The sequence below is a fragment of the Bactrocera dorsalis genome, chromosome 4, assembly GCF_023373825.1.
Source record: "Bactrocera dorsalis isolate Fly_Bdor chromosome 4, ASM2337382v1, whole genome shotgun sequence".
NCBI classification, from domain to species: domain Eukaryota; kingdom Metazoa; phylum Arthropoda; class Insecta; order Diptera; family Tephritidae; genus Bactrocera; species Bactrocera dorsalis.
In genome coordinates, this window is record NC_064306.1 from 5994335 (window position 1) to 6020604 (window position 26270).

A 26270-nucleotide genomic window follows, 5' to 3' on the forward strand; every position below is an offset into this window, starting at 1 on the left:
TACATATCATATGCATGTGTAGGTGTGTAATTTTGTGAACAACAGTACGTGGGTAAGCGCCTCAAATGCCTCACACATATGCAAACATATCCATAATGCTTATTTGCGGCCTAACAGGAAGCTGTTAAATGCCAGTTAAGAATGGCAGGCAATCAACCCGCAACCCGCACTCACACATACAAATCGAAAGCCTGGCGCACAATTGTAAGTGGAAGAAAAGCAAAAGTCTGCAAAAAGACCTAGCATTAAAGGGTTGACGACGGAGCGCAACCGGCATTTGGCTTTGGCAGACAGGCGCACGACACTCCAATTTGTTGCGAATTTCGTAAAAGTCAAAAAGAAAAAAAAAAATATGAAAGAGTGGCAGGCTTTACTTTCGAACACCCTGGCGTTTGCCTTCGGAAGTTGGCATTTCGGTAATTCGATAGCAATTTTTGTTATTGTTTGGCGTAATTGCCGCTAAGCCGCACTAAAAAATGGTTACGAACTGACATATACACACAGCTGAAGCGCAGTGTGTGCGTGGGCGCAGATACATATGAGCTGCGCTGATGTGTGCATATTAAATGTGTGGTATACTTTTGGGCGCACAAACGTTTAAGTAGCTGTAAAAAGCGTAATGGGGCTGACTAAATATGGCACGCACGTAGTTTTTGCAAGCTAAAGTGGTTTATATTATGGGTGGAGATAACAGTAATGGATATGGTGTTAAAATAAAATGAAAAGTGAAATAAAAAATTTAAATTAAATTTATTTATATACATATATACAAAATCTAAAATTAAAGAGTAAAAGAAAGTGGTGTGAAATATTATAATGATAAATTAAGTAAATACAGTGAAATCTCCTGGAAGCGGACGCGGGCCGGACCAGCCATTCTGTTTCGTTCATAGGTTGAGAAGTTTTTACTACCGAGCACAAAAAAATAAAAATAATAATTTTATAAAAAAAAAATTAAAAATTAAAAAAAATAAAACAAAAATTAAAAAAAAAATAAAAAAAAAAAAAATTAGAAATAAAAATAAAATTAAAAAAAAAAAAAAATTAAATAAAAATAAAAAATAAAAAAAAATTTAAAATAAAATAAATGATTAAAATTAAAAAATAAAATTAAAAACAAAAATATAATTAAAATTAAAAAATAAAATTAAATTAAAATTAAACAAAACATATTAAAATAAAACATATTAAATTATTTATTAAAATCGTATTAAAAAAAGTTATAAAAAATTAAAAAAAAAAAATCATTAAAATGATAAAAAAAAAATAATTACAAAAATTAAAATATTAAAAAAATTATTTAAAAAAAGGTCTCATCAAATACACAGTATAATTTTCGCAGCGCGTGTATTCGAGGTGGAGGAGAGGACTTTGAAGCTAGACCAGGCAGTTTCCATTATTTTATTTTTTGTTTGGTTGCTATAATGAATCCACTCTTCGTCACAAGTTACGATTTGATAAAGAAAACCCTTTTTTGCCCTATGAGCAATTGTTCCCAGGTGAAAAGGTGACGCTCAACGTCCCTTGGTTTCAAATCGGAATGATTGCAAATTGAAAGTCTTCATGCAGTAAAATCACTTTTTCATGTCTCTCCTGGCATTGAGACCGCTTTATGGCAGTGGTCGGGTATCCAGTGTATCCTAATGATAAAGCAAGCTCTTCTTGCATTTGACACAAATCCTCGTCAAATACGTCTCCAATTCACCGTCTTCGATGGTTTTTGGCCTTCGTTCCTGCGAACGGTCGTTAATATCGATTATTTGGCCAAAATCGGTCATATTGGCATAGCCAATACTATAAAAAAATCATTACATTTATTTTCAAAAAATTTCAAAATTGAATAAATTAACTTGTAGTGCGTTTGGTGGAAAATATATCAGAATGGGAACAAAGTAAAATTAGATAAACCGAGCTCTAACAGATAAACTGGCTTAGCTATGCTTTTTGTTAGTGGTTCATTGTGAAATGAACTCCAAAACATTTTGTTCTTGCAAAAGATTCACGAGTCAATTTCAAAACCCTAACCTGATTATGTTTTATAGAACTATGAGGGAAGCAGAAAGCTTTTTTTCACTTCTCTCATTATAAATTAACGATTTTTTAGACAATTTCCTTCACTCTTCCGCTCGCTTGAGCTTGTTTGTTGAAATGGCTACATTCGTCTGAAAAGAATTTTTAAGGTCAAAAGAAGCCTTGCACTTACTTTCTCCATAGCTGCAATTGTATTTTATTATTATTATTCTTTTTCACTTGTGCTTTCCATCACAATGTCAGCCGCTGACAGTCTCAAGTTGACACTCTTACTCCAAATCGACCGAAAATTAAATGTCAGCAGGACATCAAGAGCTTCAAGTGCAGCCGCTGCTGACCTTAAAGTCCTGCTTCTTTAGGGCACGTTTATGTGAAGGCTGGCATAACTGTTTTGTTTGTTTTTTTTTTTACCCAAAGCGCGCTCAGTTGTATGAACGATATATTTCCGCCGACAGCTGGCAACAGTTTCAGTCGGCTACTGCAGCCTACCTGTTGCCGTTGAAGCAGTAGTTGCTGTTGTTACTATTTTTAGCTGTCTCGCGCGCACTCGCACTCACTTTCGTTAATTAAAATGTTAAATAAATACTTTTGCTTACCGGCGGGCGCAAAGCCTTACACGCGCTTCGCAAAGTAGTAGGCAAAGGCAACGCACAAAAACTGAACCGTCAGTTTGCCACAGCTTGCCATGCTGGCAGACAGCTGGCAGGTGTTGAAAATTACAAGCGCCGCCATTTGCTTTGCCCGGCTACCTTTTGCTTGTTGTCGCTGCAGCAGTTGGCTGCTGCAAAATTTCAAGGTGCCGCATGGCGTATATGTAATCGGCTCACCGCGGACCTTTGTGCGCGTGGCGCGCGTTGTCATGGTTACGACGTGCGACGTCGCGCCTCGTCACTCGACAAGCGCTCGTGGCAATTGTACGCGGCGCTGGCTTGTTTTCAGATTGTATTTAGCCTTAGTTGGCCAGCTAGTTTGGCGCTTCAAGCTGTAAGCCCCTATATTTAAATTTTTAACTTAATTTTTTTAAACTCTTACAGCCTTACCTGCCTGCTCTGCTTTTTTTATTTATTCTGCATTTCTACTTATTCAGCTAACTCTCACTTTTTCTGTGTTAAAAAAATCACCTGTTGCTCTTGCTGTTGTTGCAGTTTTTTAATTAAAATGTCTCCTGTTGATGAGTGTAGCATATTTGACAGTTTGACATTTGCCTGCCTGCCTTGGCGCTGTCAAGCTAAATATTACACTACGTAAACATTTCAGAAAGGATATTAATTTATTTGTAATATGGTTTGGCTGACAGCTAGTCGGATAGCTTATCACAGTTGCAGTCATGCAGTCAACGTGGCCACCATGCTGACTACACGTGCCACTTGGCTTTGCGCTGCGTTAAAACTAAGTCAAAGAGGAAGAAAACTCAGTTAGTAACAACAACACTTAGTTATTATCCTGTTGATTGTGTTTTTAGCGGGTGTGTGCAAATGTGGCGCCTAGGTCATATGTTAACCTCACATTTTTTATGTATTTTGTGGAAATATGTTCAGTTGAGTCCCATATACAGGTACATATGTCTGGATGTATAAAGTAGGTTCTGATTTTTAAAGAAGTGTTCATCTGCTAACAAATTGTGTAAGAAAGCCAGCTAGAAATAGATTTTCTTGATTTCATCATTTTCATTGACAGATTCGAACTATTTTAAGAAAGGACTTTTTGACCCCTCCCCCCCTCCTTGTCACAAGTTGTCACATTTGGATTTTTGGAACTATGATTTTATTTCTGGAACTATGTCATAGCATAAAATAATTTTTTCTGAATTATGTTGCTAATATTACGACTAAAAAATTTATATATGATTTGAGGAGTTTAATGACGAGACAAAACCGTGGCGAACAGCGCTATTAAGTAGACAAAGCTTTGGAAAGTTGTAAAGAAATTAAGGAAAATTTCAAAGTTTCCCTAATCTAATTTTTTTTATATTTTTTCTATGTTAATTTTTATAAACAAGGTCTATTTCTTGAAAAAGCACATATACTTGTATTTTACATTTGTTTTTAATACATAAACACTTACATGTTATATAAAATTTTTTATATGTCTGGAACTATGTCTCGATTTGGAAAATATTCACTACCGAAATGATGTATCCACTGCAATTAGAAATTTTATATATTATCTTAAGCCTTTAGTGATCAATTAGGGCTAGGAGCGTCAACGAAGAATTCTAAAATATGCTGAAAGGAATTTTAAAAATTTTTCTATTGAAATAATATTTCATTTTTTGCCAAATCTGGCATCCTATAGCTGTATGAACATAGCTGAAGCCGCTACAATCAAATATTTGCAGCTATTATGCAATTTTTTGTTTGTTTCGACATACGTTCCTATATCGGGAACTATGCCACAGTTTGAGCAGTGTACGGTTGTATAATATTACCGTTACAATTGGTGAAAATTTCCTATATAATTTTGAAGCCTGTATGAACAGCCAAGCGAAGAATGAACAGCGATGATTTTGAAATAGCACAAATGACTGTAAACCGTTTTTAAAATTTAGAAAATTTGCGGCGTAATTAAAATTTGTGAAAGCTCCACAATGCTAAGGTATTTAATATAATAAATCGCATTTTTGCTATAACATATGTGTGCTGCGATTTTTGGTTGTATTTTAGGCCTAAATACTTTGACTTCCTTCCTTTCCTTAACTCTCATTGACTGGGGTTTACTTGATGAATATTGCCGGTTCTGTCGTTGAAGCATTGCTTATAGTATTGAGACCCACCTTTCCTATTTATTTGACGAAGAGAGGTGGTTCTGTTTTAAAGCACTGCCTATATTGTTTAGACCACTTCCTAAAGACTTCTGCGCTGGAATCGAATACGTTTTGTTTGTTCTTTTAAACAAAAATATTTTACTATGTCTTTTCATATAAATATCTACATTTTGCCATTAATATTTGTATCTTTTAGTTAGTTATTCAATCATTGTAGACCATCAGCAATATTTCGTGCTTATAATTTTTCTCATTCTTAATCCAGCGGTTAATTTAGACTTTAACTTTTGCACTCTCCTTTCATTATCATTTTTGTTGTCACTTATAGTACACCGTAACTAGATACAATAATCATTTCATTTATATTAGTTTCAATGTGTTAGTTGCAGTATGTAGTAAGTAGGTCCTTTGACAACGCAGGCAATACATACATCAGTATAATACTTGCGCCACGTCTTTTGTATTTTTAATATTTTTTTGTATATTTTTCCTTGTGTCTGGGCATATCAAGCGAGTTTCTCACACGTATCGTTTGACAGTAACAATGAAAGTAAAATTGAATAACCCAAAGAAAGGCATTGTATGAGTTTAGGCTAATAACCAGCAGGAAATTGTGGAGCAAAATTGTTAGTTAATGCAAGCTTTGAGTGAGAATTGCTTTCGATTGAGTATTTTGGTAGAATATTTTTGTGACGATCTCTCTGACTATATGTCAGTTTTGACCAATCAATTGTGGTGAATGAGTAATGGAAATTTTTTACAAATAAGCATGCCGACTTGTCAGTCCTCAATTATAAGTGCAACTGAGTATTTTTGGAACCATTAAAACTGATTACTTAAAGCTTATCAGTCTTTCTTAATGAAATCCTACTCAAAACTGTCATAATTTCATTTCTAGTATATTCTTCCGTCTACTATGTCCATCCAATTGTATATGTATATCACATTTTTATGTATGCTTCAGTGTAATATTATATCGCGCCTATATGTATGCTTCAATACAATATTAAATCGCGCCTATATGTATGCTTCATTACAATATTTTTGCTTTCCTATGGTATGTATCGCTTATATGTATCCTTTTGTCTCTTTTTGGCATATTTTCTTACCATAATTTTATGATGACCAAGCAGACTATGTTTCAGGCTTAACTGAACAGTTGTGTTAGATTAGTAAAATGAAAAATCTGTCCAAAATAGTTCACTCCAGCTTCAATGATAACCTGTACTGCGTATTTTTTAACATTTGGTACTGATCTGTCAGAGTTCTCCAGTCATTTTTGAAAAAGCCCCCGTCATAATATTAATTATTTCACTTTGAGCATAGATTGCTGTCTATAAATTCCATGTCACTGCATATATAGCGCCCATATGCAAGCTTTACTTCAAGATTCCTAAAAGTATAGCGCCTATAGGTATGCTTCACTTCAAAATTTGTGTATTTCTATGGTGTATAGCACCTAAAAGTATGCTCCATTTCAATATTTTTGTTTTTCGACGGTCTATAGCGCTTATTTATAGACTTCATATCAACAGTTTTATGTTCCTACAGCGTCTAGCGCCTATATGTATGCTACGCTTCAATAGTTTTGCCAACCTTCTGCCCAGCTATTGCTTGTTGTTGTTCATCGTGTACGCACGTAAAACGTTTATCATGTTTCTTACTTATTGTTATTTATTTATTTGTTGCTTTTGCTTTTCTCAATTCACAACGCCAGCATTGGCGGCACACCATGACAGCACCGACACAGTAACGGCACCCGCGTCAACCCAGTGCGCTTGCTTTTATAAATTCATTCAATCGCCCATTCATGCTGGCAATACACAACGTATGGGTAGTCACCATTGCGAGAACGCACACACACAACCGCACCACACATACACTTGTACGTACTTCGGCTTTTTCGACAATGAGCTGAAAATTTACTGAGTGGATTATTTTCAAATAAATATATGTAAATATATACCATAAAGCACACATGCTTGTGTGATTACTGCATGAAGTTTGTGTGGTGAAAAACAATTTATAAAAAAAAAAATGTTTTGAAAAAAATTTGCAAAAATATTTAGCATATTTTCGTGCGCGCAAAATTTATTATGCAGAGCCACACACATATAAATTTGAATATAATTTACTCGCCTGCTAGCCGAGTCATGCAAATCATGCTGCTCATAGCACACATGTATGTATGTACATACATATGTATGTAGTATATGTTGGTGTTTAATTCATATAAAAAAGCAGACTGGGAAATTTTGAAATTTTACTTAACTTCCCATTCGGCAGAAAAGTGTTTATGGGAAACTGTGTGTGCCACCAAAAGCTGTCTGCCAAAAAATTAATTGTTTATTAATTGGTTTTTTAAAACTCCAAAAATTAATTTTTGTTTGCTGTCTGATATTAATAGCCATCAAGTTCCCAGGAAAGTTGACTCGGATGTCAACAATTTTGGAATAAAACTCACAAACTTTTATAAAGGTTTATGGAAGTGGAATTTTTTTTATATAACATTTAATTTAAGGAAGAATATCGGGATCCCGACGGTAATTTTTTTTTATAACGAAATGCCGAATTATGGAAAATCATTTTGGCATCAAAGTCAATATTAGGAAACCGTCCCGAAAATTATCGGGATCCCGATACTCACAAATTTCAATCCCGAAATCCAATAATTTAAAAAAAAATGTTTTTCCAGACATAAACAAGCTACAATCCTGAAATCTTAAAAAAAATATTTTTCAAGTAAATTTCACTCAAATGGTTCCGAAAAATATCGGGATCCCGATACTAGAATAATTTTATTTTTTTATTAATTTTAAAATCGCCTTAGCTTCACTTTTAATACCCTCAATTAGTCCCGAAAATATTTCGGGATCCCGATATGAGTATGCTACAAGTCTGAAATACGATCATGTTTAATAGATTTAATGTTTTAAACATATTTTTCTAGTAAATTTTACTCAAATGGTTCCGAAAAATATCGGGATCCCGATGCTATGCCAGAATAATGTTGAAATCACATTATTTAAAAAGTTAGTTTAGCGTCAAACTCTTTAATATCAATCACTGCAGAAAGATTTTTTGGGTTCCAATATAAGCATGCTATAATCCCGAAATTCTCAGATTTTAATATCATTTTAGCCTCAGATTTAATATTATCAAGCAGTCGTGTAAAATTATCGTGATTTCGATACTAGAATACATTAATCTTGAAATTCCGTAATTTCGAAAGACATTAGCTTCAATCTCAATACTAACAATCAATCCCGAAAAATTATCGGGATCCCGAACTCAATCCCGAAAGTCCGTGTTGTAAAAAGTCACTTTAGCGTATTCCAGTACCACCAGAAAGTTGTTTTTCGTATTTTCTCATTTACTGGTGTTCATATAGCGTTGTAGCTGCTTTCCGCAGTCTACCAAAGCTTTATGTATGAACTAAACAATTTTTTACAAATTAAAAAAATTTGCTTAAATAACTTTGAATTCCCTTTCAATCACACTGCTATTAGCATTATTAAAAATATTTGGCTAAAATAACAGCTATTCAAATTCATGAGCCGCCTTGGCGTATGAGTAACATTTGGCAAGCAATTAATTTAGTAGTTCAAATAAATGTTCTAAATAAACAACCAATTTGTTAAATGAAAATTGTGTGCAAAATTGTAAATGAAACTACTGAAGTTGTTGAGAAATCAAGTAAAATAATCCGCTTTATTTAAGGCCTACCATGTGCACACGCACAAACTTACATACAGCCATACATATACATACATATACAAACATTATGCCTCTGGGCAACTATTCGTTGCTTTTCTTTGCCAATTATTATTTAGCTGTATTTACGATGCTTGTTCCTCGTATTTATGCGCATTGTAATTGATTTGCTTTGTTGCAAATTAATGTGAATTTTCCTAAACCAAATGAATGGCAGGCAGTGTACCTGTATGTTTAGCATGAAATGTCTAAACAGTCATTAGAAGCAAAGCAAATTTGACTATGTCTTTAGTTACATTAGTTCGCCTACATCCTCTGCACTTAGCAAGCACTTTCTCTCTAATTAAGTTTAGCCGCTGTTGTAAAATATTGAATTACACAAATTAGAGTGTAGAGATATCCAATACTCTTTGGTTATACCAGGCTAACGCGTAAGCTGTAGGCTTTTTCTCAGTCGCTATAGTTATGGCTGTTAATATATTAAAAATATATTTAATTTTCATAAAAAAGGTAGTTAGTGGTCGTAAAAATAGTCTAGCATATTTAATCTTGATATTATTTTTTGCGACGGAGTTGCTTAGATTCTGTGGTAACTCGATTTTCACTTAAGAAATTGCAGAACCAAAAATTAGTATGCGCCAAAATATCTTGAGTGGAAGCTTGTTTGCGTAATTTCAAGGTCATTTTCTTTAAGCGTGCGGCAATGATTTCGTCTGAGATAATTAATTAAAATTAAAATTAATTAAAATTAAAATTTATAAGTAATTAATTATTTGAACAAAAAATGATCATACTAACCATAAAACTAAAATTAGCAAAGTTTTGAAAAAAAAATAAAAATTTTGTTGCACAGTGTAGTTGGTCAATCTTGGAGAAAGCACTCACAAAAGAATTAAATATATAAGTTTGTGTGCTTGTTGGTTAATTTTTTAGTATAAAGTCTGCCTAAACCTTCGTTGTAAGCAACTAAAGCATACATTTGGGCTGTTAAGCATATTTTACTGAAGTTAACCCAAAAAAATTGGCATCGGAGTACTATGAAACAATTTTTTTTAATCTCAAATATGTATAACAAAAGTTGTAATTTTATATTGTGGATTTTTTATTTATTAATACATCACTAAACTTTTCAGTGCTTAAAAGTATGCTAAGAAAAAATTCTGGCTTCAAAGCGATGCTTTATTGTTGAAATTAAAATCGAAAGTCTGGGATGATCATCTCGTTAGTTTCTCAAATTTTAAATAGTAAAATGTAACAGAAAATCTATAAAAACTTATAATTTCATAAAAATAACTAAACTTTTCAGCGCATGAAAGTATGCTATGAAAAATAGCGCCAGCTTCAAAGTAAGGTTTCATTGATGAAATAAAATTCGATGGGCTAGAATTATTACATATCGAATGCTCGGATTTAATATAGTAAATTGTCTGAACTATTTAGTGAAGGGTCTTTAGGACTAAAATTTTTACCAACGTTAGCCACACCATTTTTTTTATAAGTTCTTAAAATATTTATAAATTAGTTTTGAATATATGTAATCGACATTTCAACGCTTACCAAGAAACTATTTTTTTTTATGAAATATTATTCAACAATACAGTCTCACCAACTGTGCATCAAATAGTTTCATTTCATGGGCATAATATTAGCTATTCTTTCGCACCATCTCAACACTTCTTACGCAACAACTCAATCTAGGTGCGCGAAAAAATGTTTCTACTATGTAAAATATTTAGTATGTTTGCATATCAATTCTCACCCCACCTCTTTGTATGTGGCGAACGACTAGTGAGCGAGCATACGCTGCAAAGTATGCAAACAGTATTTATGTAAATATGCAGCGTGAAGACTTGGTAATCCCGTCGCTTGAGTAGCAGTGACTTGTGTGAATATTATCCTTGGAGTGCTTTAGCGAGTGTTGACTTGAGTAGTCAGTGACAATAGCGCTTCTACGCAGTGTTTGCTAAGAACACCATTGAGTGCGTGTGGTGCAATACAATTGAAGCTGTGGGGGAGTGTTTGATTGCGACCGTGTGCATGTTTATATAGCTGCTGTCTTGCACAGTAGAAGTCTGTGTATTTTTTTTCTTTTTCAATAAGAGAACAAAAGGCAAGCAAAGCAGCACAATTTATCAATATTCCGTCTGCTTTGAAGTTGATATCAGTATCGAGTTGCAGCTCATTTCTAGGTCAAACATTTGTGCGTCCAAACGTATTGCCAGCAAAATTCGATTCATTATTGCTTGAATGCTTTAGAAAAGTTACGTTTTTTCTCAATCCCGAAATTTCGGGATTAGTGAAAACATTATTCGGGATCCCGAAAATATTAGCTGTTTATAAATACAGTGTAAATTTAAAAATTTCAAGTTTCAAAATAAATATACTTATTGCCGATCCCGAAATTTCAAAGCTGAAAGTACTAACTAGAAAACTCGTTATAATGTTTTTATCAAATACTCAATCCCGAACTTGGAAATAAAAGTAAAAGCGCTTATAAAAAATACGCAATTCCGAAATTTCGGGATTAGTGAAAACAAGATTCGGGATCCCGAAAATGTTCGCTATTTATAAATACTTATACCACAGCAGTGTAAATTTTAAAATTTCAAGTTTCAAAATAAATATTTTATACGGGATCCCGAAATTTTTTAACTAATTGGTTAAGATGAATGTGCTAGCTAAATACCTAGAAATTCCGTCATAATGTTCTATGGTACTATTGAACACTGTGTATAGCCAAAGCTGTATTATGCGCTTGAAAGCAGGCAATAAAAATATTGTATATTCATTGCCAGCTGTTAGGTCAGAGGCGTAAGTGCATTAATGCACGCAAATAAGCTAAGTATATAGTATGTATGTATGTATATAGATATACATATGTATATGCATACAAAAATACTCCTGGATATCTTTGTACAAATATTTAAAAATATAAATGTGCCTGCCATATAAAATCAGGCATGAATACGAGAGTTCTACTGGCAAAAACAACAACAACAACAGCACCATTACTTTGCGTTTTTGCCTGCTCCACCACAAGTCATTTGCCATTAAAACGAGTGCTAAATGTAGGCTACTCAGTTTTCTTGTATGTATGTGTGCGTTTATTTGCATTGGTGTAACTTATAATGGTTGATTTTAGCACAAAAACGCCATGTATTTGAATATGTGCGTATGTGTTGCAGCAATAACATATAATCAAGACAAGCTGACGCGCAACGCCATTAAAATCAATGTGCATTAATATGCATACTTTCACGTTAACACATTTGTATATGTATGTGTGCATGTATGTATTTATTTATAACTTTGAAATAATCCAATGAATATATATAAATTATTCCATATGCTTACATATACATATGTGTTTAGTCCACATTTAACTTTAAATAATGCAAATCACTTCAGTTGTGGCAGTGGTAGTGTGCTCAGTGATGGTATATTCATATACAAAATATAATATAAAATATAAAGTTAAATCTTTCGTGCATACATGTGTTTTAAAAATAAATTATGTGAGTGTGCACACATTAATTTGACTTTGCTTCCTGCACGTCACCCTGATGACGATTTCCATTAGCTCTTCTAAACACTAAACACTATCCATTGCTGTCCATTGTACTTACTGAAGCTTCCTTCAACTAAGAATCTAGTTGTCAATTGTGCTCACTTTATCTTAGTCTGCTTGACTTTAGTGTTGAGTTGTTTAGTCGCAGAGTCCGAAACCCATATCGTCTTCTTCTTCGGTTCTTTTTGTGCTCTTTTCTATATGAAGTCTTTAATTACTGCTTAAGCCCCTGTTCTATATGAAATTTTTGCGTTAGATATTTGCTTACAGCATATTCGAACCGAAATTTTTTCTGAAGCCTAAATAAGACTTACGTAGATAATAAAAAAAATTCAAAATTTTTAGCGATGCTTTGAAAGAAGGTTGTAAAAGAAAGCACAGGAACGCATGCCGCGGGCGGTCAAGCTTTAGACACCATTAACCTCGTCGTGCTCTAATATCCTTTGTCAATAAAAAATGTATCTGAAATTGCTTGACTAAAAATTGATTTAAAAAAAAAAAAATATTAAAACATGTGCCTTTCGTTCAAGTAAATATTTTTTTTTCAACTTAACTAATTTTCAAACTTGGAAGTTTTTAAAAATGCTTTGAATATTTATTTTTCAATTTCTATTGATTTTGAAATTAGTAGATTACTCATATTATTTACATAACAAAAAATATTTTAAATATAATATATGTATATAAATATATTCTATAATAATAATTTATTTTTTTTAGTATTTAATATTTTTGTAAAAAAATTTTTTTTTAGTTATTAAATATTTGTCATAGTTCTTTTTTTTTGAAAACAAAACATTTATAAATTGCGGATATTGCATATTTTTATAGTTTCGAAATTTAAAATTTTTGAATATTTTTTTTTTTTTATTTTATTTATTATTAGGTATTATTATTTTTGATTTTTTTTTAAATTTTTTTTCGATATTTAGAAATTTTGTATTGAATATTTTTTTAATTATTATTTTTTTATTATTACTTTTTTAACTCTTTTAAATTTTTTTTTAATTTTTACCATATTTTTTTTTGTTAATTGTTATTATAAATTTTTTTTCTTTGTTAATTTTTATTATAATTTTGTTTTTATTTTTCAATTTTATTATTTTTTTTATGTAAATTGTACAATGTAATTTTTTAGTTTTTAAGTAGATTTTTTAAATTTTTTTTATTTTTATTTTTTTCAATTAAAATTATACATTTTTTATTAATACTAATTTATGTATTTGTCTTCCGTTTTTATTATTTTTGCTTTAAATTTTTAAAATTAACAGCCTATATTTTATATGTCTGATTTTAACCTAGAAAATTTTTATTTTTATTTATTTATATTTTTTTAATTCTATTTAAATTTTTTAATTTATTTTAATTTTATTTTTAATTTTTCTTATAATAATTTTTTTTTATTTTATAAAATTATTTTTGGCTTTTTTTTATTTTTTTTCTATTATTTCTTAAATTTTTTTCTTTTAATTTTATTTTTTTAAGTTTTTTTTTAATTTTTTTTATTTTATTTTTTTTTTATTTTATTTTATTTTTTTTTTATTTTATTTTTTTTTATTTTATTTTTATTTTATTTTATTTTTTTTTTATTTTATTTTTTCTTTTTTTTTCTTTTATTTCTCAAATTTTTTCTTTTATTTTTATTTTTTAAAGTTTTTCTTTTTTAATTTTTTTTTTTTTTTTAATAAGCTTCAATTTCAAATTAAAACGAAATCGCTATTCAAATTACATAAAAGTATTCAACAAGATTTGTATAGCCATATATTCACTTTATATACATACATATGTGTTTGTTGCTATGTGTTTGTGTGCGCACATTATATTTACTTAAGAGTATTTAAGTCACACTAACAACCATATCAGTATAATTTTACACCAAATAGATTGATTAGTTATCGAATGGTTAAATCATTAATTACAGTAACAGTGCATAAATAGCAATTAACCCCTAACTACTTAATAAACGTGTAACAACAGCAAAAACAAAAACAATTACAACGCATTAAACACGGCGTGCCCGGGGCAAATAAAAACAAGCAAAGTGCCTATGAAAATAAAACAACAACGAATTTAATCTTATCACTTAAGCCCCGCACTACTTGCAACGCATAATTAACTGCCGACAACAACAACGAAAACAATAACAGTAACAACAACAATGAAAAGCAGGCAATAGGCATCAAGTGGGCAGTAAATTTCCGACAATTCTCAACCTCAAAGAACCACAACAGTTATTTACATACATACATAGTATGATTGAGATGTGTGTGTGTGAGTGGTTGTTGGGGAACGGGCAGCTGAAGTGTTTCGCTGCACTTCAAAAGCGTGTTTACAAGCGTTGTTTTTGCTAGTGTAATTATTGTTGTAAAGAATTTTGTTGTTGTTGTTGTAGAATTTGTTATTGTTGTTGTTCAGCTGTGACGTCAATCACATGTATGCAAGAAGCCAATAAGTCACATTCGCCCAAACACACAGCACTCACACATTTGTTTATGTAATGTAATAAGTTCTACACACACACATACATATAAATATGTATGTACGTCTATATATATAATTTATGTGCATGTCTCACTCTGCGCACGCAGCAGCTGCATAATTGAAGTCAATACGTCAAATTATTAATTATAAATCATTAATAAATTGGGAAATTAATTGCGCGCACAGTCAGTCAGCAGCTCACTCAGTGCGTCAACAGCAACAACAATTCACTTTGTAGGCTAGCCAAAGCAAGCAGGCGGCTAACCAAAACCAATTAACCAGCTCAAGACTTGACTTTGCTTAATCTAAGCAATTAACACCAAGCTACAAAGCCGGAATAAACGCAAACACATGCACACCTATACACATAAGTAAGGAGTTTGTGTATGTATGTGAGGTGTACGGCGTTGCCAACTTTCCGTTGTGACTATCAAGTAATAGCAGATTTTATTAGACAATTTAACGCTTTTAATGCTCAATTTGTTATGTTTTTTGTTGTTGTAATTTCGTTATTGTAATTTTTTTGTTGTAATTTAGTTATTGTAATTTTTGTTGCTATTCTTGTGATTTAACAAGGTTGAATACAGGATTTTTGCTCCAGAATTTTTTTCCTTCCTCCATTTGTTGTTGTAATTTGCTTTTGAAATTCTGTTTTGTATATTTTTGTGGTTATTTTGCTGTTGTTATTTTTTTTCTAATTTTTTTCTGTTATTTTTTTCTAATTTTGTTCTGTTATTTTTTTAAATTTTTTTTTTTATTTTTTTAAATTTTTTTTTTGTTATTTTTTTCTAATTTTTTTTTTGTTATATTTTTCTAATTTTTTTTGTTATTTTTTTCTAATTTTTTTTTTACTCCTCCCTTTGTTGTTGTCGTTTCATTTCTAATTTTGTTGCTGCAATTGTTTTATTGTTGTTATGTTTCTGTCATTATATATTTGTTGTTGTATATATTTTGCTGAAATTTGTTTATTTTACCTTTTGTTTTTGTAACGTCTTTGCTGATTTTGCGTTCCTCCTTTTGTTGTTGTGATTATTACTTGATATACATTTTCTGTTGTATATTTTTGTTGTTGTAATTTTTTTGCAAAAATGTTCTTCCTCACTTTTGTATTTTTTTAAATTTGTTGTAATCTTTTTAGTTTTCAAACTTTTGCTGTGTAAAATGTTTTATTTGTCCCCCCTTTTTTTGTTGTTGTAATTTTCTGTTCATGTTTCTTCTTTCATTTGCTTTTTTAATTTGTTTCTATTTTTAATTTTTTGTTGTTGTAATTTTCTTTCAAATATTTTCTTCGCTTTTGATTTTTTTTTAAATTTGTTGTTGTAATTTTTAAGTTGTTGTAATTTTTACTAGTTTTTCGTTTTGTGTTGTAATTTTATTCCAAATATTTTTCTTCGCTTTTGTATTTTTTTTTAATTTGTTGTTGTAATTTTTAACAGTTTTTCATATTTTGTTGTTGTACTTTTCTTCTAAATATTATTCGTCCTTTTTGTATTTCTTTTTTCATTTGTTGTATTTTTTTTTTAGTTTTTAATTTTTTGCTATTATATTCATATGGTTTTATTTTTCCTATTTTTGTTGTTGTATTTTTTGTTGTAATTTTTTTGTTGTTATTCTCTTGCTGTACATTATTTTTATTATTTTTATTGTTTTCGCTGTTTTATTTGTGTTGTAATTTTCTGCTGACACTTTTTCTCTGTTATCTATCACCCACCGCCTTCTCTCCAATCAGCAGACATTGTCGCCGCCTTCGCCGCCGTTCCAGTGATAATTAGCAGTTAATTGGGTATATTAATATTAACGAAAATAAGTCAATTGTTAAGTGTGTTAAGTGAAATAAATTTCATTGTCAATAAAAGCAAGTCCATAATGGGTATCAATAAAGGGAATTGCGGCAGTAGGCGATAAATGTTGTTAGGCTGGCAGGCAGTTGAAGTGTGTTGTTGTTTGTCGTATAATATATCGCTGTGTAAATAAAGACTTTCAGTCAGACATACATATCTTGTGCATAAGCGGTACTTATAGCATGTGAGTAGTTTCCTATATGGCAATAATTCGCACTGTTTACAAACTTTCGAGTTTCAATAGGCTTGTGAATATGCATTGTTTATTTTGTAATCATTAAACAAAATTGATTTAAAAGCTTTTGTTTTTTTGCATTCAAAATGAATTTTCTGTTAAATCTTTCGCAGCGGGGAAGTTTAAACAATTTTTTTTAATTTATTTTTATTTTTTCTTGTAGAAAATGTTTTTTTTTTATTTGGAAAAAAAGTTTTACTAAAAATCAAACTCCGTTGCTTCAAACCATTTAGATATTTTTTACGGCCAACGATTTTATAAAGCGCAGTTTGAAGAAGCAGAATTTTGTTCTTTTATTCTTCTTTCTCTCGAGGTAGTAACTTATTTAAATCTCTCAATATACTTGATATAATTATTTTTTCGTTCTCTTTATGGAAAGTTTCACTAAGATTGATTACTCTGTTCAGTGGTCCTAGTATCACTGATATGTTTTGAAGTTAAATTTTTTTAGTTTTATTTTCCTTTTTTTTCAAATTATGTCTAATTCGGTTTCTTTTGTTTTTTTTTTATTTTTTTAACATTCATTTTTTTAAAATTATTTTTTATATTTTTTTAATTTTTTTTTAATTTTTATTAATTATTTTTTAATTTTTTTTTGTTTTATTAATTAATCTCAATTAACTTGTAATTTTCTAAATTTTCTTTATTTTTCTAAACATTAATTTTGTTTTCTTTTTTTAATTATTTTATTTTTTTTTAATTATTTTTTTTTTAAATTATTTTTTTAATATTTTTTTTTTTATTATTTTTTTAAACAATTTTTTTTTATTATAATTTTTATTTAATTTTTTAAATTTTAATTATTTTTTTTTTTTAATTTTTTAATTAATAAACTTGATAACTTTCTTACCCATACATATCTTCTCTAAAAAATAAATTTTTACTGAGTTATTTAATAACCGCAATCTTATGCTGAGTAATCAAATTAAAGTGAAGCTTCCTTAATTTATTATTTATTTCATTTCTAACAATATGAAAACCTTTCAAAAAAATTCATTAAACTTTTAATTAAATTTGAAGAAATATTTTTATCTGCAAAGAAATAAATTTTACCCCAGCAAATGAGCCAATTTGAGAAGGTTATTTTCGTATTTGTGCGCTTTAATAACAAAAACTGCATGTTTGCCCCTAAAGTCATAAAAAAAAACTTTCAGCAATTTTATACCACCCACACATAAACGAGCCATATATCCTTTAACTAGCAGGTGGCAGCGCTCACATGCCAACACGTAGCAATTATCCTTATCAGCGGTTGGCATTGCATGCTGTCAACCGTAGTCCAAGCAAATTCACTGCAATAAGCGCGAAGAGCAAGAAAAATGGCGGGGGAAAAACGAAAGGAAAAACAACAACAACAATGGCGGCAAATGACTGCACCAGCGCAGCTAATGCCAAAGCTAACAATGCCAACGACTTTTGTTATTGCTGTTCGAGTTCATTTATAGCCGATGCATGTTTGCGCAACGCTAAAAGCTGGAAATTCCTTAGAGATGTGACACAATTTGCGTCACGCTCGCCCACGAACACACAGCGAAAGCTGCGCTTGCATTTCCTTGCACCATTGGCCGTTACGCGCTTTTTGCGTTGTTGCATACTTGCCTGCGCACGCACTGGCGTGACGTTTTTCATTGCGTGTCGTTTGTGTAGAACAATTGTTTTTTTTTTATTTTTTTTTTTTATTTTTATATTTTTTTACTTTTTTTTTATTTTTTTTATTTTTTTTTATTTTTTTTTATTTTTTTATTTCTAACTTCTTCTGTGTTTTTGTTGCTTTCGTATGCTGCGCTCCGCTTTGTTTCAGCCAACATCAGCTGCGCGGAATTTCAATAAACAAATTGTGCGCTGGATTTTATTGCCAAAAGTATGCAATGGTTTTTGCGGTGGCAATGAATGTAAAAAAATAAATTATGTTGGCTTCTTGTTGTTGCGTCGCCGCTGCTTTGTAAATCAGTCGTTGCTCAGTGGTTTGGAATGGCATCTTGTTGGCACAACAGGAATTTTTTAATCTAAATAAATAGCTAATTTAAATTGCTTAACCATGACTGCTGGTTGTATGCTACGTTTTTGCCTGTTGGAGCGATTTTTTTTTCATTTGATGAGATTATGAGTTGTACGGAAAATATGTAAAAAATATTTAAAAAAATAAGTGTAAAAATTTGCAAATTTGTGCAGATAATTATTTTTCTGTTTATAAGCTTTACATATGTAAAGTTTTGTGATTCATCCTAATTTTTATTTTCTGAACAGAATTCTTTTTGATTTGCATGGGAAATATTTTTTAATTTTTTTTTTTGTTTAAAATTTTTTCTTTACAAGATTTTTTTTTTATTTTACTTGCAATTCTTATTTATTATTAAATATGCTCGAAAAAATAAAGAAAAAATGTTTCATGAAAATATTTACTTTCTCAAGGCGCATACCAGTTATGACCTTTAGAAGTACTTTAAATTGCAAACAAAATAGTTTACAAATGAATAAAATAAAATGAAAGCGCAACTGAACTGCTTTTGATATGATTTTAGCATACTTGCAGGCGCCTATTTTGCGAATTGCGCAAACTTTCAAATTTATTGATGACTTTGCCTAAGAAAAAGGCAAGATAACGTGAGAGACTACCAAATGTATGTATATACGTTTGCATATTTTTTATATATTTGTATATATAATCCTTTTACCTAGCATAACTGCAGGCGCCGTGCACACCTGCGTGAAGCAGTTAGTGCAAAGAAATCTAACAAATTGTATGCAAACAAAACGCAAGAGTTTGTATACATGGCAGCAAGCTGTGCAAACTTTTTGATCGATGAAATGCCAATTTCCGTTAGTATCTTACACTGTGCAACAAAGTTTGTATTTTAAAAATCATTTTCCACTTGCCTGCTAGCTGTCATTGCAAAGCTTGTGGAGTTGTCAATTATCATTGCATTTCGCAAAGAAATAGTTTTTGTAGCATACTTTTCAGCTGCAAGCAATCTACAGAGCTTATAACTTTTATAAAAGATTTATTTATTTCTTTATTTTATAAAGTGACATTTTCGTATTTTTGTATGTATGTATGTATGTGTGCTTCTAGTTTAAATTTTGTTGTACGGCTTTTGTGCCACTTTGACAGTTGCATTTCGTTTGTCGCCAGCTGCCAATGAAAAATGGCTCAAGATGCGTACTTGGCGCGCACACACATCACTCATACGCCACGTACAACAGTTGCTGGAAGTTTGATATTGCACGTGATGCGCTTTTATTTGTGTAGGTTGGTGGTTTTATTTGTTGTTGTCGTTTCTTCAAGATTTTCATTTTTTTTCTTAAGATTTTTCCAACACATACATTCATAATATGCACACATATACAGCCCAGCCACTTTTCTAAGTTAGCATTCACTTTATAAGCTCCATATATTCTTTATTCAATGTGAACTATGTATATACAATAAAGGTATAAAAAAAAAACAAAAAATATCCAAAAAATTAACAAAAAACTACAAAAAAAAATAACATTAGCATAATTACAATAATTACGAAATAAACATGTTTAAATATAAAAAAATTAAGAAAAAAATTTAAAAAAAATTAAGAAAAAAGTTAAAAAAACCAAATTAAAAAAAAATTAAAAAAAAAAATTAAGAAAAAAAATAAAAAAAAAATAAGAAAAAAAATAAAAAAAAAATAAGAAAAAAATTAAAATAAAAAAATTAAAAAAAGAATTAAAAAAAAATTAAAAAAAAATTAATAAAAAAATAAAAAAAAAAATTTAAAAAAATTAAGAAAAAAGTTAAAAAAAAAATTAAAAAATCCAAAATGTGGAATTGAAAATGAAATACAAAAAAATTAACATTTGCATAATTACACAAATTAAAAAAATTTAAAGTTGTGAAAATTTAAAGAAAAAATACCAAAAAAAATTTCAAAAAAGTTTGCATAAATTAAAAAAATATGTTTGAAATTAAAAAAACAATTACAAAAACAATTATAAAAAAATTTAAAAAAAAAAAATCAAGAAAAATTAAAAAAAAATTAAAATGTCAAAGAAATTTAAAATAAAATACAAAGAATGTGATCAATTATTATAAACATAATTATTATATAATTTGCAACGCCAAAAAACGAACATTAGGTGTGTTCTTTTTCATAAAAAAACTACTTTTTAGATTTATAATAAAAATAGATAGATACAAGCATCCTTGTTTCCTGCTTTTGTGCCATTTAAGCTGCTTATAAAGCTTTTAGTTCTTCAATTAGCAGCAATAAGCTTAATCTTTGAAATCTGCAACACGCTCAACAACAACAACAGCAGCAACAACAATACGCGCAGTAACCAGTGCTATTAGCGGGTGTATACACCCACACACATACATAAATACCATACGTACACATGCCATACACATACAAATGCACATATGTATGTACTTGTGTATATACAAATTTGCAAAAATAGACACCCACACACATATACACACCCATACAAATCCATATTAAGTAGCTTTATTACACAAGCTTAGGACATCGCTTACAAAACTTGTAGTAGTTTGCAATTGCGAACTTAGCTTCCAGACTGTATGTGCATACCTTTAATAAAAAATTAGCATACATGCATGCGCTTAACCTTTTAAAATTTATAATGCCACTTAATGAGCACCAAGCACACTAAATAAATCAGACAGGAGTGTGGGTTTACAAAACTCACCTGTTAAGTTGAAGCTTTCTTGTTGAGGGGGTTTTTCATGTCTTAACAAAGTTTTCTCTAATCTACTTCGATATTTCTTAAGAGAAACAGTTTTTAGTACCTTGAGGTGGGGGTATCGTAAACGTTTTCGAAATTCTTAGAAGTGGTGGGTGTGGCTTAACCAAGAGTCTCAGGTATGGCTAATTGTTTTGCAGTAGAGGCGTAAATAGGTGGCAACACTTTGAAAAAAAAAAAGAATATTGTTTCGAGTATTAAAAATAATTTTCGATATGTTAGGATTTCGTTATCTCAGTTTTTTCCATACCTTTCGTCCACCAACTAATCGCACCTGAGCGATTACGCTTTTTAGAGTGCTCTCTTTTTTGCGCTCACCTTTTTTCTCTACATATTATGACTTCGAATCCGCTATGCATTATGGTACATTTAAATTAAATTTCCGGCCTTGCTGTCACCACTAATAGCAGCATATGCTACTTCCGGTATTGTTGGCACTTTGTCAATTGCACCGACGGCGTCTGCCTTTTTATGCGCGCCTTTTTTGCTGGCCTCGTTTGTTTGTGTGTGATTTTACTTTTTATGCATTTTTTATTTTCAGTTATTTTTATTTATTTATTTCCATATTTTATTTTTGTTTTACAACTTTTTGTTGCAAACCGAGGGCAACCAACGCGCCATTAATCAGCCGGACAGCTAGGCAGCGTGCCAAGCCGGCATTTGCTCACAAATTGTGTTTCCTGTTTATGATTTTTGCAATTTTTTTCCATTATGCTGGCAAATTTTACTTTTCTGACTTGCAATATTTCATTACAGACTTTGCTAAATTTTTATTTTATTTATTTACATAAATTTTTCGCCGTTAAACTCTGGCCTTAACTCAACATGCCAAACTATGCACACATACTAACCTTCTCCCTTTGCTTTCGTTGTAGGCCTCTCCAAACGTCCCATGGGTCCGCCACATCGCAAAAGCAGTCTACCAAAGCATCAGGAGGTGAAAAAACGTTTCCTGGAAATTTGTGATACCAACTTCTCGGATGAGGTGAAGGCAGCACTGCGGCTGCCCGCATTCGATTCGTATGAGTGGGGCGATGCCGATGTCATACATTTAATGCAAACGATGTTCCTCGAACTGGGCTTCATAGATAAATTCAATATACCGATTGAGACGTTGCGTGAGTGGCTCTATGAGGTCTACAAGCATTACAACGAGGTGCCATTTCACAATTTCCGGCATTGCTTCTGTGTGGCGCAAATGGTAAGTGAAAGTTTTATTGAATAAACTTAAGTAGTAAAGTATACTTTTTAGCTAGAAAAAAAAGACTTTTTTTCCTAATTTTTGCCAAAAAAAAAAATCTACCGAAACCCCAAAAATCATAACAAATATTTTTTCCAACGATATTATCTATACTTTCTCCATCATTTATTCCGGGCTTAATTAAACTGCAGTTGTTTTGAGGGAAAAAATTTAATTTTATTTTTCACTAAACAAATTTTAAGCTAAAATCAAAGGTTTTGTCAGGTGGCAACACTTGTAAAAATATATTTGCAGCATTGTATGTGTAATGAAGTCAGTATAAAAAACGCTTACCCTACTTATTTTCTAGAGAAGGTAATATTTTTATATATTTCATAACATACTTACTTTATTTAATTTAGTTTTGAAACTGTGGCAACCTTTACTGAAAATATAAATTTTTTCCTCAAACTTTCTTTAATTGGTGCGGTTGCAACCTTTTAGTACTTTTGTGTTAATGATTTTATACTTCTGAAAATAAGTGGCAACCCTTTTTTTAAGAATCATTGTAGATTTGATGATTTGAGTATTAAAAAGCTTTTTTCTATTATAATTGCGATTGAAATTGTCATTTCTTTTTTTTGAAAGTGTGGCAACCTTTACCTAAAATATACATAATTTTTTTTTCTTCGAACTTTCTTTAACTGCTGCTGTTGCACCTTTTTAGTACTTTTGTGTTAACGATTTTAAAATTCCGAAAATAAGTGGCAACACTTTTTTTAAGAATCATTGTAGATTTGATGATTAGAGTATTAAAAAGCTTTTTCTATTAAATTTGCCATTGAACTTAATATTTCTATAAACATAGTATTTCATAGTTTATTTATTTATTTCCATTTTTGAAAATGTGGCAACCTTTACTAAAATTATATATTTTTATCTTTAAAATTTTTGAGTTTCTTCAACTGCTGCTATTATATGTGGTTTTACTATGTTTTGAGAGCTGCTTTAAAAATTGAAAATAGGTGGCAACACTTTTTAATAAAAAGAAAGATGTAGATTGCATGATTTGGGTACTAAAAAACAAATTTCTGATATATTTTCTGATATACATATTTACTGTTGAACTCACTTATTCATTTCTATTTTCGAAAATATGGCAACCTTCATCAATTTTTATTTACAATTTCTTGATTTTCTGTAACTAAAATTTTTAAATTGTTTGTACTTTTGTGATAATGATTTTGTAAATTTAAAATAGGTGGCAACGCTTTTTGATAAAAAAAAAATGTTATAATAAATATTTTCTCAATTAATTTGCATTTATAGCGTCGTTAGCTTCGTTAGCTTCGTCACTCCTTTCGCTATTCATTTGAACTTCTTAGAATTGTGTATCGCATTGGCAATATCACTTTTCCTTTATTAACTTCCAATCTAACTTTTTATCAAATACAGTTACAGCGCTCCTAAATAACTTCCCAACTTAGCGCAAACAATATTATTGCCTGAAATAATTAACAGCAAAGAAGGCAGTTGTAAATAAGCAAAGTAATCTTCAACAATAAAAGTATTGCAAGTATTGAAGTATCTACTTAAATGTATGTATGTATGTGTGTGTGTGCGTGTTTGTCTTCGCATAAACTTTCGCGACACACTTGTAAAACACACTTTACCTCCTGAGCCGATTTGTCAATTTCATTTTGGCTTGTACGCATACAATTTGAACCGACTGTTTGTCAGCCCTGCTTACACGCCTGTCGATTTTGTCAAACCGTCGCAACTTTACTTGTGACCCGAACTGGCGCAAGGCAAATAAAAGAAAAAAATTAAGCAGAGAAACGTCAACAATAACACAAACAACAACGCCAAACAGTGAGTCCTTCGCCAATGCCAATAATCAAATGCGAAAATGAAATTGATTGCTATCTGCCTTATATTCGCAGGAAGCCAAAAATTTCTGCGCAAGGCGTGCTTCACGTACTACTTCGTTGTTGTTGCTATAATTTATGCGAAATAAAGTGAAAGGAGGAGCATATTGTTGCTGAAATACAACAAACTGCTGATCGGTTATTTACTTCTTATTATTTCATGGCACGTATGTTATTGCTTTGAGGTCATTTGTTGTACTTTTTTGGTTTCCGGTTGCGGAATTTAATGTGTTGTTGCCATAGTAAATATATGAATGTAGCGTTGGTGAGGCTTTGGAGCAACAGGATATCACCAATTCCTCACTCGCCGGCTAATAGAGACTATTTGTAACTGAATTCATAAATTGAATTGGTCAACTGTTTTATCTCTCTTGCACTGGGCTTAGTTTGGGCAAAGGAAAACAAGAGAATATACGTCTCTCCGTCTGTCTGTATTTTTGTGAACTAGTCCTGCAGTTCATGAGATATCGATCTGCAATTTTGTAATCTTCGTAACAAGCTGCTCATTTGTCGGAAGCGCCGATGTCGGACTTTTATGAACTCGAATAGCTGCCATACAAGCTGAACGATCGGAATAAAGTCCTTGTATGGAAAACTTTTTTATTTGACGAGATATCTTAATGAAATTTGGCACGGACTATTTTCCAAGACATCGCTATAATTTCCAAAGAAATTGTTCCGATCGAACCACTATAGCATATAGCTGCCATACAAACTGAACGATCGGAATAAAGTCCTTGTATGGAAAACTTTTTCATTTGACGAGATATCTACGTCTAATTTGGCATGGTATATTCTCCAAGTCAGTGGTACAATCTCCGCTCGAATTGTTCTGATCGGAACACTATAGCATATAGCTGCCATACAAACTGATTAATCAAAATCAACACCTTATACGGAGAACTTTTTTATTTCACGAGCTATCTTCATGAAATTTTGCACGGATTATTGTCAGAAGCAACTAAATAATACCCGAATAAATTTTTCAAATCGGTTCTTAATAGCATATAGCTGCCATACAAACTGATTAATCAAAATCCAGAGTTTGTATGGAAAACTTTTTTATTTGACTAGATATCTACACGAAACTTAGCACTGAATATTATCCAAGTTAACGGTACAGTCTCTGCCGAAATTGTCTCGATCTGACTACCACAGCATATTGCTGCCATACAAACTGAGCGATTAAAACCAAGATGAAAATCTTTTTAAAGCTTTTTATGCTATATAAAGGACACCTGTGAAATGTATTATAACTTTGGTGCCGCCGAAGATAACTGTATTTTATTTTTTGTTCTTTTTGGTATTCGCTTGTCATAAAAATGCTTTGCAAAGCGCGAGCAGCTTCTTCTTGCGGCTGGCAGGATCACTCTCCTCCGAAGGCAGCCAACACCCTCCAAAAGACCCCAAAATGGCATTGGCCACAGCCAGTTGGCAGTAGCTGAATGCTTGCGGCGGCAAAAAATATAAGAAATGTACAACTATATCTGCTTGGCGTAGTAAAAATTGTAAATTCATTTATTTATTTCCACTGCATACAGCGCAAACATGCGGCGAAAAGCTGCAAAGCACATAGTGTAAAATAGGTTTACCAAATTTTCGGTTATTTTCGTTTTTTATTTCCAGCCATTTTGTTTTTATCTCAATTTTATTTTGTTGTTTTTTTCTGCCTTCAGCGCGCTTGTTTACTTTGCTTTTCATTTTATTTTGTGTTTTTTTTTGTTTGTGTATTTTGTTTTTCGCCAGCGTGTCATATTAAAATTTCATGCGACTCAAGCGAGCGAACGTTCGTAC

At 31.0% G+C, this 26270-nt stretch overlaps 1 protein-coding gene across 7 annotated transcripts in view; it reads left to right on the plus strand.

The window, feature by feature from the left end:
• LOC105232119 (high affinity cGMP-specific 3',5'-cyclic phosphodiesterase 9A) overlaps window positions 1–26270 on the plus strand; it is a 194434-nt gene that overhangs the window by 110656 nt on the left and 57508 nt on the right. For all 7 annotated transcript variants that reach the window (XM_011213727.4, XM_049454463.1, XM_049454462.1 and 4 more), the window contains one exon: window positions 22244–22569. In XM_011213727.4, coding sequence (XP_011212029.2) covers window positions 22244–22569 — 326 coding nt within the window. The remainder of the gene's footprint in view (window positions 1–22243; window positions 22570–26270) is intronic.